The sequence below is a fragment of the Lissotriton vulgaris genome, chromosome 7, assembly GCF_964263255.1.
Source record: "Lissotriton vulgaris chromosome 7, aLisVul1.2, whole genome shotgun sequence".
Classification (NCBI taxonomy): Eukaryota; Metazoa; Chordata; class Amphibia; order Caudata; family Salamandridae; genus Lissotriton; species Lissotriton vulgaris.
In genome coordinates, this window is record NC_141695.1 from 32,846,687 (window position 1) to 32,863,522 (window position 16,836).

Consider the following 16,836-nt stretch of genomic DNA (forward strand, 5'->3'; position numbering starts at 1 on the left):
ATTCCAAACTGTATATATTGTCCTGAGTATGTATGATGTGTATGAGAGAGTGAGTTATGAATGTAAGTGTTGATCAACTTTGTATGATTGTAGGTTCTTCCAATAAATGTTTTTTCATCATTGTCTGTTTTATGAAAATGTCATTTTTATGAATATTGTACCCTGTATTGTTTGTTTTCTAAATTGTGTTGAATTTTTGGTGAACTTTAACCAACTAATTCTTTCAAAAAACTTTCTTAAAAATAAAAGTGATTGAATCTGTGAACTGTGTCACCATCCCGCACTTAGTTTAATTATTTGCGAGTAGGAAACTGCAGTTAAATAGAGGTCTCAGTACTGGCTCTTGTGTTGTTTTGTAGTACTAATGAGGCTTGGCCTTAATGTGGGAAGCCCACACCCAGTGTTGTTTTTTCAAACCTTCCTGACAGCAGCACACAAATGGCACAAAAGGCAAAGCTCTGAAAGTTGTTGCTTAGGTTCTGTTTTTTCTGTGTCTATGTTGGTCATTTCATTGTGATTTTAGTTTTAGCCTCCAGTGGCATGCAGATCATAGTTCTGAATCACAGTTGCCTCCCTATAGTCATATATTCCTGCTTCTCTGTTTTAACAAGTCTTTCTTGATTTCAGGTGCCCTTGGCGAGACGGCGCTCCATGTTGCTGTGCAGTACAATAACTTGGTGGCCGCGGTGACCCTCTTGGACGCAGCCCCTGCCCTCCTAAATAAGCCAATGACATCGAAGTCACATGAAGGTGAGTGCAGTAAGGGAGGGTTCCTGAGTTTATAGCCACAGCCAGAAGGATTCAAGAAAAGGGACTGGGGAAACTTGAATGGGAATAATGCAATAACTTCCCCCCCTCCCCCATCCCCCCGGGATAATAAATGCTTTGCATGTGCAACTAGATTACAGGATATCATATATGAAGTGTTGGCACAGGATGGAATATGTCTCCTACACCTGTACCTCAGCTCATGATGACTGTGTTTGAGAGAAGCCTGCATAGGTTTTGTGTGGTGTGTTGTGTGTGACAGGAAGTCTCATTCATAGAAACTGTAGCCTATTAAACAAAGACTAATAAAACATAATAATTTAGTTATAATTGTCAGTGACTGAACCTCTTCCTTATTATGGATGCAGAATATTAAGTGGGGGAATTAAAGTGCAATTTCTCCAAGTGTGTCACCAAATCCTGATTATTACATTTTGCTTGTGTTCCTTGTTTGAGTGGATATTTCCTGGAGTTCTACCTCATACCCACAGGTGAGACAGGATTGACGCGGAAGCTAATGCCCATTACAGCTGGTGCCTCTAAGCGCTAATCTATCAGACTGATTTTCTGTGCTTTGTCCTCTGCTACAAAAACTGCAGGAACAACACCCACTAATACTCATATTGGCATGCCGAAGACTAAACAAGAGGGTTTAAAGGAAGAAAGATGAAAACATGTTGCTTAACTCTTGTAGTATTGTTGGAAAAGTACAAACAAAGGAAAACACATTTATAAATAATTGTGAAAGGTCTTTGAGCTTTAAATTGATGATGAACACAAGGAGGTATGTTTGAGTGAGGTGACCAGGAACAGATGAGTGAGGAGTTAAGATCTATGCAGCGGGGATAATCACCCAGCCCAAATGGTTAATCATCAGGCTTCTTGCATGTGTTCAGGAGTGAATTGTGCTATTAATGCATATCTACAATTCTAGAAAAATAAAAAAGTGAACTTCATGTGAATGAGTCAGTCAACGAGAAGGGAAGAGCTGCTGAGCGTTCTGATCCTATTCCTTAAATTAAAAAACGTGCCTCTAACATCAAGCCATGATATAGTTATTCTGGTATAATTTTAAAATGTTCACATACAGCAAGTAGTATCTTAAAATAAAACAATTACATTCAAAAAAATGTGTGGATACATTTATAATCAGACCATATCATCTAATATCCAGAGTAAATCTAACTTTACAGACCCGGCAAAATTAATGTATTGGAATAAAGCATTCAACAGATCTTTAGTACTTCTCCAATGAAATTTACTTTTCCTACGCATCCTACTAATGGTTTCCCTACACTCCATTTAGGTTCAATTAATAGAGTGCTGCATCCCGAAAGACCAGCAAAGCTAAATAATATGTGTTCCATAGATCCTAGGTTAGAGTGACACTACTCGGTATTCCTTCAGTGTCCCCTCCATACACCTTCGACCATTGGCACAGTTGACTGGCACAACCATGCAAGCTGTGCAGATGGATTCTGAACCTCCACTCGGACTGGACAGATACCTTGTAGAGAACCATAATCCTCCTATCAAGTACCCACAGCATTACATAGGAGGGCTTTGACTGCAGACATTATTCTCAGAATCAATTTTTGTAATGAAAGCCAGGAAAAGATAAGGCTGTCAGTTCAATAACATTATTCAGACTTCCATCAAAAAAGAGAGCTCAAACCATAAGGTGATCATCCACACTGCAAAGGATTTTAATAATGTTAATTGTGAGGAATGAAAATAATAAGTTTCAGGGTATTTTTGAGAAACTTTTCTGCTTACGTACAAAGGCCGTCCCCAAGTGTGGGTTCCAGAGTCAGAGCTGCGGTTAACAGCCTATTGCTTTCACACAGGTAATGCACAAAAGTGTATCCAATCAGAGCTACACACCACTATCTCATTATTGTTCACTTTAGCTATTGGGGTTCTTTTTTTATGAACTCTTTTATGTTTCTTGTTCCTTTGTTTCATTTACATTCTTGCAATATATTTAAAATTGTATACTTGTGTGGCTGCACAGAAGCTTCCTCTCCAGTCTGTCATTTACTGTGAATAAAAAGAGTCATTCAGCAGACTGATGTATGTTGAACGTGCCAATGCTTTGGTTCTGTGATTTCAATATCACCAACTTATCAGAGGTATGTATGAAATCTTATGGTAGCCACTTGTACTTTTATTTTTGTGGTACACTTTGTTCAGCCGACAGTTGTTTTCCCACTGGAAGTGTCTCCCTTTGAGCTTTCTCAAGGCCCTAATCCCATTGCGAATGAACTGTTAAACCCCTCACCATTCACAGTCACAGTTCATCTAGGATTTAATCAGGCTAAACTGCATCCTCTACTTAAAAACATTGTGCCAATACTAGTGTCTTGGCCAACTTTATACCTATACTTCTGCTGTCAGCCTTTGCCAAGATTTTGGAGAAATCAATAAATAATCTGCTTTTAAATTATTTGCGATCTAATGAGAATCAGCACCCCAGTCAGTCTGACTTTCACCAGCACTGAAATCACTCTACTGAAGTGTTTGAACATGTCAAATGTTCGTTGAACTGTAGTTCCGTGAGTTTGTGGGTCTGGTTCGGTGGTTCCGAACCCGTTCAATAAAGGTTGTCGGAAATAGACGATTTTGGTGTCAGCAGACCGCAAATGGCAAGTGTAGCGTGTACGAGTGTTTTCGCATGAATTGATCTATGAGAACACTACGTATTTGGGGATTTCGTTCAAACCCTTGGGTTCCAGTTTGTGTACGGCAGCCATTTTGAGTGGTTGCCCTCACATAGGCCGATGACTGCGGCCGAACGAGTCCTTGAGACACGTATGCCTTAGCTGACTTCTGAATGACCTGGCCGAACTGACTCCTTTCCCGAGGCTGACCTCGCTGAGCCAGTTCCTTGTTAAGCAGCTGGTCTGATAAAGATCAAAGAGCAGGACATGCCCAAGTTTATAGTACACTGCTCCCACCTTTCTATCTTGCTTCCAATCTGTTTCTGTTCCTTCCTTTACGACATAATCACTGATTTGGGTTGAGAGTTTTATGATTGGTTTGCCCGGCCCGTTCGAACAGGAATGTTGAATTTTGCTTGGTCATTTCTGGTGGGCTGGACAACGGAAAGTGGGATTGTTGTCATACGCTATTTTTAAATTGTCACACTGTCATTGGTCAATTTGTATGAACCCAATGCTAATTTTGAATGTTGCCTTAGGCTTGATTTTTGGCATAAAAGACCATGCTCCGCTCATTGAATTTGTGCAGCCTCTAGCGAACCACCCGTGTGTGCTTCGTAGATCTCTGTTCCTGGTTGCAGCCAATAAAACTTTGGTCTTTGACGTCATCAAGAAGTATCCCGTGTCTCTGTTTGCCAAGGCAGGGGAACTCGAAGGCATCAGGCGTTCTCCCCGACGCCGCTGGGTTCTAAAACCCGGTCCTTCAGTTGGCGCCCAATGTGGGGCGACTTCAGCGGTACCGGTCCAAGCCCGAAGATCGTGAGGAGCTTCGTGTGAAAATTCTGGAGGAAGGCCTACCACTAAAGGACCGGGTTTTAGAACCCAGCGGCGTCAGTGAGAATGCCTGATGCCTTCGAGTTCCCCTGTCTTGGCAAACAGAGACACGGGATACTTCTTGATGACGTCAAGGACCAAAGTTTATTGGCTGCAACCAGAAACAGAGATCTACGAAGCACACACGGGTGGTTCGCTAGAGACTGCACAAATTCAATGAGCGGAGCATGGTCTTTTATGCCAAAAATCAAGCCTCAGGCAACATTTCAAATTAGCATAGGGTTCATACAAATTGGCCAATGGCAACGTGACATTTCAAAAGTAGCGTATGACGACAATCCACTGTCGGTTGTCCAGCCCACCAGAATTACCAAGCACATTCCAGGTTTCTTGTCGGATCAGGCCGGACAAACCCATCATAAAACCCTCAACCCAAATCAGTGATTATGCCGTAAAGGAAGGAACAGAAACAGATTGGAAGTGAGATAGAAAGGTGAGAGCAGAGGACCATAAACTCGGGCATGTCCTGCTCTTTGATCTTTATCTGACCAGCTGCTTAACAAGGAACTGGCTCAGCGAGGTCAGCCTCGGGCAAGGAGTCAGTTCGGCCAGGTCACTCAGACGTCAGCTAAGGCATACGTGTCTCAAGGACTCGTTCGGCCGCAGTCATTGAGCCTATGTGAGGGCAACCACTCAAAATGGCTGCCGTACACAAAATGGAACCCGAAGGTTCAAACTAAATCCTTGAATACGGAGTGTTCTCATAGATCGATTCATGCGAAAACTCTCAGACACACTACACTCGTCATTTGCGGTCTGCTGACACCAAAATCGTCTGTTTCCGACGACCTTTATTGAACGGGTTCGGAACCATCGAACCTCACTCACGAACCACGGAACTACAGGCCCTCCTTTTGCCCTTACATAGGCAACAAACCCAAACCCATGTCAATCTGAATCTGGATCTATATTCATCAGATCATCGATATGTTGCTGTAGCATCATCCTATTACGTAGTACCTCTCTCTGGACAGGTCTCCTTACACACAAAGTAGCACAGAAGCCACAAATAGCAGGAGCACACTGTACACAGAGACAGAACAGGAAAAGGATAGCTAAGACCATCCCAATGACCATCAAAATCTTCCAACCCCAAGTGGATATCAATCCCCATAACCATCCCATCAACGACCAATCTCCTTGGTCCAAATGGACAGAATCGGAGATCTTATGTAGCTTGGAAATGGCCTGGAAAACTGACAGAGCGTTGTCTGGAATGAAAACGCAGCAGCTTGATTGAATCGGTTTACAACCTCCACCTCGATCTGCTAGTATGACATTAAGGGCAACTCTATTTTGAAGTGTCATAAGTCTATCCGACTGGAGCTCAGCAGTCAAGTTACTAAGGGCACCGGCAGTTTCGACTATGGTGGACTCAACCACTCTTGTCAACTGGCGAATATTCCTGCTGTTAGCCATCGGTCCCCAGAACGGCAAAAAACCCTTAAAGAAATCTCCCAACTCTTGCCCTGCAGTGTCTTCTTGACTAAAGACACCTCTAGCAACTCTCGTCTTATGGTAATCTGCCGCAGCTGTAAAAGTGGGAGGCAACAGGAAAGAAACAAAACATGTGCCCGAAAAATCAGGGGGCAACCATGTATACGTTTTGTCATAGCAAACAAAGTAGGTACCCTTAGCAGCTAAAAATGCTGGAGAAGACTGGGACGTAAATATGTAGGTATCAGTACAAATGCTCTTCCCTAACTGAGCTCTCGGATTCTTGCCATTACCCTGCAGACAATAGCGACCCTGATGGGGCACTATCCAAATCGGTGGAGAACTCTTCGCTCGCTGGTTAACACTCAGACTAACTCCATATCCAGTAACGCTCCAACCAATGTAGGCTTGTGTCTCATCCCTCGGAATAGTCTCATACGAACTAATCCCTCTAATCATGTCGACTATACCCTTGACCAGAGCACTATTCTTCTGAACGTAGGGGATAGACACTATGGGCATAGATAAACATTGTTCTGTAAGCCCAAATCGAACCATTTAAACTAAAAGGCAAGACTAAGTACGGAATACCTTTATCAGTCATATGGGGCATTAGACCACAAATCCAACAGTTTGTCGTGTTCATCACTAACTGGTGTTGGTGCAAAAGTTGAACAAAGGAATTATTGGTAAATTCCAGTCGTCTAACTACCTTGTGTTCAGGCAAAGGATGAAAGAATGAGAAGAAATAGTAGGTGGAGGTGTAGGTTGCACAGTGGGATTAAACGTCTTTTTAAAAGAGAATGTCACATAACCAATTATGAACATCATCAAACTCAATAGCAAAAACAAACACGGTATCAAAAAACTTTTCTTCGATATGAGTTTACATATCTTCTTTCTAAAAATCATTGTCCTTGCAGGTCTCTCCAACTCGAAGAAATCCATCCTAAACTAAATATGCTGCTCGCGATGGTAGGGTGTTCTATGCTAAGGAATGCCTCTGTCAACCCAGGGCAACTCCCTTAGGCCAACCAGAACCTTCGACCTAGTGTCTCAGGCTTGCACTCCAAAGACTTTCGGCAACCGCGACCCTACAGCTGAACCCGGATGGCGGTTCGAAAAACAAAAATGAGTAGATCCTCGCTGGAGAGTTAACCTGCAAACAGAAAAATCATAAAAACTTTGTGTGCTTTATTTATTTGGCCATGACTCTCGGTCGCAAATTATAGCGGCTTCTTCCAGGCAATTCTTGATCCTTAAATAAGAGTTCAGGCTCAGTAGTGTTCAATCGATTCAAAGGAGGCACAGCTTCTTGCAAAATGTCATCACTTTCTCTTTCAGAGTTCGTACCAATCAGACGAGCATCGCTGAATGGCAAAAATCATGGAACAGTGTCTGTTTCAGAGTCTGGAAGTCCCTCCTGGAACCACTTATCGTACTGTAAGGGCAAAGGTGCTCGCTTACAGTGTACTCCGTGAATCCAGTTTCGGTTGCCTTGTGCTCGCACCGCAGAACGTGTTGACAGGACGACTTGGAAGGGTCCCCCTCCAGCGGGGCTGATCGTTCTTGCTCCGCTGATAGTTTCGGACGAACACCCAACTTCCAGGTTCAATAGAATGGCCTGGATCCTCAGTAGCTTGTGGAAGGCTTTCATGCACCTGTTGGTGTAAGACACGCAATTTAGTCGTCAGTTTGCGCAAGTAGTCAAGCAACACAGGGTACTCAATCTCACTAAATCTAGTTGGCCTTGAAACACCCCAAATATTAGCTGGGCAACCAAAGACAACTTCATAAGGGCTCAGACCCATTTCCGAATGTACAGTCATTCTCGTGGACAAAAGCGCTAAAGGCAAAGCATCTGGCCACTGTAGACCAGTGCTCGCTTGGATTTTGGCCAATTTCAATTTAAGAGTGCCGTTATAGCAGTCGACTAAACCAGCTGATTGGGGGTGATTTGCAGCGTGGAATTTCTGCCGAATTCCTAGTCCCTCACACACTCTCTTCATGACTTGACCCACAAATTCACTCCCATTGTCACTCCAGATAATTCTCGGCATTCCAAATCTAGGGAAAAACTCTTTGATAAGGGCTTTCGCTGTGGACAAGGGGATAAGCTTCTACCCATCTAGAAAAGGAACAAACAACCACTAAAACATATTTCAGGTTGTTGCATCTCTCCATGTGGATAAAATCTAGCTGCAAAGCCTCGAACGGATACGTAGGAGGAGCAAAATGACCAGCTGGTGTTGGAATTCCCTTACCAGGATTGTACATCAAGCACATCATATAGTTCTTCACCAAGTTCTCTGCACATTTTGGAATTCCCGCATTCTGCCAAACCAGAGCCAACAACTTGCAAATCCCTTTCACGCTGATATGTGCCATGCCATGAGCCATTGTAACAACCGGAAGCACATACGCGTCAGGCAACAACCATCTCTGATGCTCAGACAAATCAGTCCAACAACCATCCAAATCCAATCTACCCTTGCTTTCTCTCCATTCATTCCACTCTTTCTCTGTAGCTTCAGCTTGAATGGATTTCACACTCTCGATCGTATCTTCACACATACTCTTCTCTGGAACCCATCTCACCGGACCCGCAACATACATTCGACTCATCACATTCTTTGCAGTTTCTTTCTCCGCAAACGCATTTCCGCGACCAACATCATCCGTGACTTTCTTATGGGCACTGCATTTGACAATTTCTACTTGTAATGGCAAAGTAAGTGATTCAAGAAGTTCATTCACCAACTGTCCATGCTGGATCTTCGTCCCATGCGAAGTTAGAAATCCACGTTCACGCCACAAACGTCCAAAGCTATGAGCCACGCCAAAGGCATATTGGCTATCAGTATACACATTCACTCGTTTTCCTTTTGCCAACACACATGCTCTCGTTAATGCAATCAACTCTGCTGCTTGTGCTGAATTATGTGGAATACGCGCAGTTTCAACAATCTTATGCAAAGTCGAAACCGCATATGCCGCAGTCGTATCACCATTCGGCAACTTAAAGCACGAACCATCAACCCACAAAGTACCATCACACTCAGGAAGAGGAGTGTCCCTAAGGTCTACTCTCCCTTTCGTTTCTTCTTCAGTTCTCAGAAAACAGTCATGCTGTTCTTCATTATCATCTGTCTCAACTGAAATCGGCAACAACGTGGCTGGATTCAACGTGTTGAATCGTTTAATGTGCACATGACTCGCTAACAACGTCAACTCGTAACCCGACAACCTAGCACTAGTTAACTGCTGTGTCTTTGTACGGTTCAACAAGGTATCCACTGCATGTGGAACCATAACCACTAACGTGTTGTCCATAACTAAACCAGCAGACTGTCGAATTGAAACAGCCGCTGCCGCCGTAGCTCTCAAGCAACTCGGCAACGCTCTAGCTACCGGATCTAAAGTCGACGAAAAGTAAGCACATGGGCGTTGCTTATCGCCAAACTGCTGAGTCAACACTGACAATGCACATCCCTCTCTCTCGTGGTCATACAATGTGAAAGGCTTACTGTAGTCGGGAGTACCCAACACAGGAGCCGAACACAACGCATTGCGAAATTCAGAAAAGCTCTTTTGACATTCGTCAGTCCAAGGAATAGGATTTGGAGTATCCTTAACTGTAAGAGCTAGCAAAGACTTCGCTAGCAAAGAAAAATTAGGGATCCACTGTCTACAGTACGACGTAATACCCAAAAACGCACGTACTTCTCTCTGTGTCGTAGGCACACTCATTTTCGCAATAGCTTAAATTCTCTCTGGGGTCAGTTTCCTTCCCTCCTTCGATAAGAGGTGACCTAAGTAGGTTACTTCTTGTCGACAATATTGCAACTTGGAGAGAGAAACTTTGTGATGAAAATTAGACAAGTGGTGTAACAACGACAAAGTGGCTTCCCTACAAATCTCTTCAGTCACAGCGGCCACTAGCAAGTCATCAACGTATTGAATAAGGGCTGCACCATCAGGTAAAACCAACAGAACAAGTTGCGTCTTCAAAGCTTGACTAAAATCAAATCAAAACAGACTTTATTCGGTAATATTTCAACCATAAAAGTACAATAAAAACATACAGTACATACATCAAATTACATTGTAGATTCAGAGGATAAAAAAAAAAAAAAGCTGTGATCATTACATACAGTGATTCAGTCATTGATCCAGGCCTAGTCGCAGTTTAAGAGTCAGTTTTAAAAATTCAAGAACTTGAAGGACACTGTTGCTGTGTAGCAATTGTAGATATAAAAAGGCTGGTCGTATCTGATTAAAATTCATTTCTTTTAAAAGGGCAATTAAAAAGCGTTTACGGGGGAATTCATAGTATTTACATAAGAACATAAAATGCATCATGTCCTGTGGAGACTTACCGTCGCAGCCACAGGACAGAGGATGTTTACAGAAGCTCTCCTTTTTGGGTCTGATAAGCAGATGTTGAAATTGATTAAATCTAAATCTTGTAAGCAGAAATTTATCATGGGTGCTGAAAGTGCCGAGTAGATAAGGCTCTGTTGACAAACATGTTTTTACCATAATGAATTTCCTCACACTAACTTTTTGTAGCTCAACACCCTCCCTCTCAGCCTTCTTGCGCTGGAAGAACAACAGCTTAACTGAGTCAACATCCGCCTTCACAATTCCTTCTGGGTGTTCAAATAATTCCGGACGACCCATCTCGGTAAAACATGATTTTAAGTACTTCAACCAGGGAGTGCGTGAAGCATGCTCAAGAGCCAGGAAATCCTTAACAATTAGGTGTGTTAGGGGGATTTCCTCACATAGCCACATTTTCAGCCAACATAGCAGAGGTCGTAGGGTCAGGATATCACTCAGGTACCCTACTCCTAGTTCCTCATGTACTATGAAGTTTGAGGTAGAGGCCGAAACACACAAAAGCCGTTTATAAAACAGATTTTCTGTGGTCTGAAGTTGTTCCCCCACCATATAGCCCCAAAGCTCACTCCCATATGCTGCGGTAGCTACAGATTTTGCTTCATACAGTTTGATCATAGCAGCCGTTGGTTTTTTGCCAAGCTTTGACGCAAAGTTAAAAGTGGAGGCATTAACCTTTGAAACATCACATTTTTTCTTTGCGAGTTGGGGGGCCCAGGATAGTTTAGAGTCAAAAAGTACTCCCAGATAGGAAAATGTGCTTGAGAGTGGTATAACTGTCTCATCTAATTTAAAAGTATATTGTTTCTTTGGCTGTTTCCCTACCTGCATGATGAACGATTTGGAGTTGTTCACTAACAAATCCCTATCTTCCATAAATTTTTTAAATGCATTCAGTAACAATTGAAGGCCATTTTCAGTTCTTGCTAGCAGAACCGCATCGTCTGCGTATAACAAGACTGGAATACTTCTAGTCCCCACCCTTGGGCTGCCTGATTTTACCTCCCGTAGAACACCGTCCAGTTCATTTATATAAAAATTAAAAAGGAAAGGGGCCAGTATGCATCCTTGCCTAACCCCCTTCCCGGTTCTAAAATCCTCAGTTACAGATAAATCTTGGGAATACCTTACATTTGCACTGGTGTTATTATGGAGGTCAGCCAGAAAGTTTATAATATCATTGTCCACTCCCTTATCCTTCATGGACCCCCACAGCTTCCCCCTGTTAACACAGTCGAAAGCTGAGGATAGGTCCATGAAGGCCAAGTAGACTGTGCCTTTTTTAACGATGGTATATTTACTTAGTAATAAGAAGAGATTCAGGCATTGTGTTGTAGTCGAGCGGCCATTACAGAAGCCGTATTGGGCGATGGACATGATGTTTTTGTCCCGTGTCCACTCAATTAATCGCCGCAAAACTATTCTCCCCACCAGTTTGGCCACAGAATTGATCAGGGAGATAGGCCTGTAACAAAGGGGGCTGTCCCTGTCCCCCTTTTTAAATATGGGCACAATTGTGGAGAGACCCCATGACGTCGGGCACCCTGCCCTTGAGGCTGCATTAATAACTGCCGCGACAATCGGTGCCCAAAAATTAGGATCAGATTTGAAGAGATCCGGGGGTATCCCATCCGGGCCAGGTGATTTGCCCGCTGTAAGCCCCTCGATACCCATCACGACCTCTCCTATACTAACATTCATGCAAGGACCCCCAACAGTGCATTCATACGGTACCACATTAATATCTCCCCCCCCATACAATTGTTTAAAGTGAGCAACCCAATCCTCTTTTGAGATGACACATTCTAACCCTTCCCCTGGATCTTTCACCAGGAAGGGTTTCTTTAACACCGCCCAGAATTTAGCACTGTTTTTCAGTGTTTGTGGTTCCAGGATCTCGGCCCAGGCCTCATTCCTCAGTGCCTCCTTTCTTGATACAATGGCTGTTTTATATTCTTTACGTGATCTCTGAACTAATTCCTTGTTGCGAGGTTTTAGCAGTAAGGCTGCTTTGAGATCACGGGCTGCTTTGGAGCAATCCTTATTGAACCACCTTGGGCCCTCCTTATCTCTATATTTTTGGGGTTCTGTCATTGAAATAGCTATGTTATCAGTTAAGGTTTTGAAATCTGATAGAACCTGGGCTGGGTCTGAATCAACTTGGGCGCATCTGGCAATGATTTCACTGCAGTTAGTTTGAATATTCTGATATATGAGGGCCGGGGTACACATAGACCATTTTAAACGACGTCTACCGTCCGTAGCTGTAACCCTACCCCGACTTAAATTACGTCCTTCTCTTTCCACCCAGGGGCCCCCTAGATGTATAGTCAGGGGATTATGATCACTGAGTGGATTGCAATCTATAGAGAATGAACGCACAAACACTTGCATGGGTGCAGTTAGCAACATGTAATCAATAAATGTCCCCTTCCCGTGCCCTTTAAAGGTAGGGGTGCAAAAGCGCTTTGAGGGATCACATAGACTCATTGCAATCGTGAGACCGTGTTCATTTAGTAGATTATTAAAAAGTGTCCCTTCCACAGTATGTTCTAAATGTAGCCCGTTAATTCTGGGACAATACAGTTCCAGGAGGCTTTTGTCTAGGGGATCACTACATAAATGAGTGTTGAAATCACCCATTATCAACAAGTTGTGTGAACAATCCCTCATTGAAGTGCCTATATACTCACTTAGAGAGTGGGCATAACTAGTAACATTATTAGTAGAGTTATAAAAGTTGATCAGACCAACCTTGCAGTTACCCGCCGATAAAACTAGACCTTGTATGCCATGATTATTTGAAGGCCTACTTACAGTTGTGCATTTCAGTGCTACCGATATAAACATTACCATACCCCCCTTTGATCTACCCCGGGTTACTGGTATAGCAGGTACAAAATATGCCTTGTAGCCATCCATATGAATATCACATTTCACTGACCAGGTCTCTTGTAAACAAATGATTTGGAAGCCTCTAATATAGGCTAACCAACTATCATCCTGCATTTTGTTCTCTAAGCCCGCCACATTCCAACATAAAACATTATTTTTTGGTGTAATTGATGGAATCACCTCTAACGTTTGTGCTACAGGCAACTGGTCGTATTCCTGACCCTCCAAGGCCCTCAGTCAGTCGCAGGCATCCAGCCCTGAAAGCATATCAAATCGGTTGTGTGTAGGAATATTGTACCCTCTGTTGTTCAGGTTCTCGGCATTAAAATTTGCAGGTGGTATCCGCCAGCCATTGGCGTTTCCTGCTGGCGTTTGCCACCCAGGTAGCCCCCTAGTGTCATTGTTATACATGTATGGTGTTGCCGAATTTGGTGTCTGAATTTGTGATATAGGTCTGTACCCACGGAAAGTATTAGGGGGGTTTTTAGGTAAGTTTTGGTCAGGCGCATAGAAATAACCCAGGGGTCGCACACATACACTGTTTGTGTTGTAAACCAGTGAGGATGCGCGTAACAAGACTGTAGCAACGTGTTGTGGGTGCTGAAAATTAACGATTACACAGTCCCCCGTAGTTGATTTCCTTGAAGGTCCAACCCAATTTACTCTTACAGTGGATATAATTTGATCATAGTAGTGAGATGGGAAGCCACAGTTTTTATTTAACCATGCCACCGTTTTGTTTTTTAGTGAGTCGTGTGATTCTCCATGAGGTTGTGCTGCAATTTCCTCATAACGCGGGACATTAGTCAGCACAACCACAAATGGGACGCATTCAGGGGGGAGATTTACGTTCCTAAGTCTAGCCCTCTGAGGGGCCGCTGGGCAATTGCCCAGGGGGGCCGGGGCAGGGGCCTGATGGATCGGCTGAGTCACAGGAGCCATAGAAACCGCGGCTACAGTAACAGCCACGGTTTCTTGGTTGGACTGCCTCTTCTGCTGTGTACTCTGACCCCTGGGCAAGTGCTCCTTCACACTCCCGCCAGGAATAGTTGTAGGTGATATCACGGCTGGTGCTGGGACTGATGCTGGGGTCATATATCCCGCCACCAAACTACCCAGTCTTTCCACCTCTGAGGCTATTATGTCCAGTTTAGACATTATTGGAGTAATTAAATGTACAATTTTAGCCTCCAGTTTACCTACTATTGTGTTTATTAATTCTTCTAACTTGGTGTCAGACAAGGACACACTTCTTTCGTTACTACAGCCCTCTTTGTTGGATTCTTCCATCACCTGAATGCTTGCACTATTAACATTAGTGTCCCTAGAGTTATTAGGTTGGTTGACGTGAGTTTTAGGTTTTACAGACTTTCCCCCACGCCTCCCCTGGGTCTTTCTGCATTTCCTCACTGGTCTTTGTGTAGAAGAGACCTCCGGTGGTTCTTCTGCTACTGAGTCCTCCTCTGAAGTGACAAGCAGTTCCACTGGATTCACTGGGTTCTCAGAGTGCACCTGTACCTGTGCAACTACACTGGGGGCCTCAGTACTGTATACAGCCTGTGCTAAGTTGCAATCTGGCACTTCTGTGGACTCATTAGATGTAATATCCATACAGGGTGGAAGATTTTTACTACCCAGTGAGGCCCTGCGTTCATTGTTAATTTGTGTGACTTTTTTAAGCACAAAGTTGTCCAATGTACGTAGGCCCGACGTAGATGGGTCCATGATGATGGTTGGCATATTAGCGGGTAGCAGGGCAACTATCTTAACACAGTCTCGAGCAACAGTTACTCTTCAATAGTGCAGTATATAGCAATGAGGGAAACAGAGTCTTACTTGTACTTCTTAGTCCATGGAGCCAGTATCCGTGGCCCGACCCGACCTCTTCCGGCCTCTGAGGGCCAAAGAGGGCCCGCCCTTTGCCCGGGCTTAGCCCGGCGCGGCCCCGCGCGCTCCCGCGAGGCGGGGGGGACAGCTGGGCTTTAAGCGCCTCCTGGCGCGGAAGTCCGGTGAAGGGAGAAGGCGACGCCCCAGAGACTGCTGGGATGTGTAGTTCCCGCTCAGGCTGCCGCGCTGGTCTGCGGCGACGGGGAACCACACAAACAGGCTGCCGGTCGGCTCAGGTAACAATGCTCCCCCAAGATGCGTTCAACCCCATCTTAAAGTGTTCAGCGACGGCGGGAGGGTGCCCACTCAGATGAGAACAAGTGCATTCATGATTTCTGCCTTCGAGTTCCTCCGCGCGCATCCCCTCCTTCTAATTCCAGGGAGGGGCGACTGCCTCACAGCCCGTTCAAATGGAAATTATAAACATATTTGCAGCCAGGGCAGGGCATTCCGGCTGTCTCGAGAAATAGGTTTCTTGCCTCCTTCCTCCAAATGCGCTCCCTCTCGCCTTTTGCTTGCTGATTTTATTTTTCCCCTTCTCACCAGCTGCCTGTCCCTGCTATAAATCGATGGACTCTCACAATAGCCTTGAGGAGCGCGTTTAAAGCTGAAACTTCGTCCTCCTGAAGAGAATCCAAAGATATCTCTACTCTCCATGGCAATCGGGATGCTGAAGAAAGCATTCTTCAAGTCGATCACCGAAAAACAGGTGGCCGTAGCCGGAATCAGAGTCAACAAAGCTGTAATATCAGGCACAACAGGAAATTGTGGAACAACAATCTTGTTCACTTCACGAAGATCGATGACAATCCTATATACAGGAGGCTGTGAAGAATCAGTTCTCTTCAAAACAGGCAAAACAGGACTATTGCACACATTACCTCTCGTTTCCTCAATGACACCCTTTTCGATCAGTTCATAAATAATCGCTAGAAGTGCACGCTCACCATCACTCGAAATACGGTACTGTGGAATGCGCGGTAACTTAGCATTCACCTTCAGTGTCACAACATATGGGGGAATCTCCAGTAGGCCCACATCATTCGGACCTGTAGCCCACAATGAATCTGGTAAAGAAGACAATTCAGATGGAAGACTATCTTTCGATATGTACATCAGAGAGATCACTCTCTCACCCAAAGTAAGATGTACTCCTGACAGAGAACAATACAGTGTTGCATACAATCTCTTCAATAAATCCAAACCCCACAAATTCTCATTACAACCTGTAGTCAAAAGAAGGGGTGCTTCAAACTTACGAGGACCAACAGAAAGAGACAATGGAGCAGAAATCGGATTTGTAACGGGGGCGCCAGAAGAACCTACAGAAACATTATCAAAGCCAGACAAAGGTGCGCCAGGGAGTTTAGAGTGCATAATAGAACTCTTTGTAGCACCAGTATCTAGCAGAAAAGGCTCTGACACACCTGATGCAATCACTTCAACATAGGGTCCACTCTGATCTACTGGAACTGAAACAACTCCCTCTCTTTGTCTATGGCTGTCCTAACAATCATTACCATTAACTTCTTCACCTTCAACATAGTAATCCTCCACATAGTACTGTGCTGTCCTACCAGACGAACCTTGCTGTTGATCAAAACTATTCATTGAGTTCTGTGGAGGCAAAGGACGTACGTTCTGTCCGCGACCTCTACCTCTAGGCGCTTGTTGAGCACCTCTACCTCGTACACCGGATGCACCATTCGTGCGCTGTAACAAAACCGGACAACTATTCTTGAAATTACGCTCTTCTTTGCAATACGCACACTGATTAGGCCCATACGGAAAACGCTGTTGAGAAGACTCGATTCTTTGCGAGTTTCTCGAATATTGTTGAGGTTACTGATAATCGCGCTGACTATTAGTACGGGGTGGATAAGTTTGTTGTAGA

General features: G+C 44.2%; 1 protein-coding gene across 1 annotated transcript in view; it reads left to right on the plus strand.

The window, feature by feature from the left end:
- LOC147700598 (transient receptor potential cation channel subfamily V member 6-like) overlaps nucleotides 1-16,836 on the plus strand; it is a 197,134-nt gene that overhangs the window by 102,413 nt on the left and 77,885 nt on the right. The window contains exon 3 of the mRNA XM_086928457.1: nucleotides 628-750. Within this exon, the coding sequence (XP_086784583.1) occupies nucleotides 628-750 (123 nt within the window). The remainder of the gene's footprint in view (nucleotides 1-627; nucleotides 751-16,836) is intronic.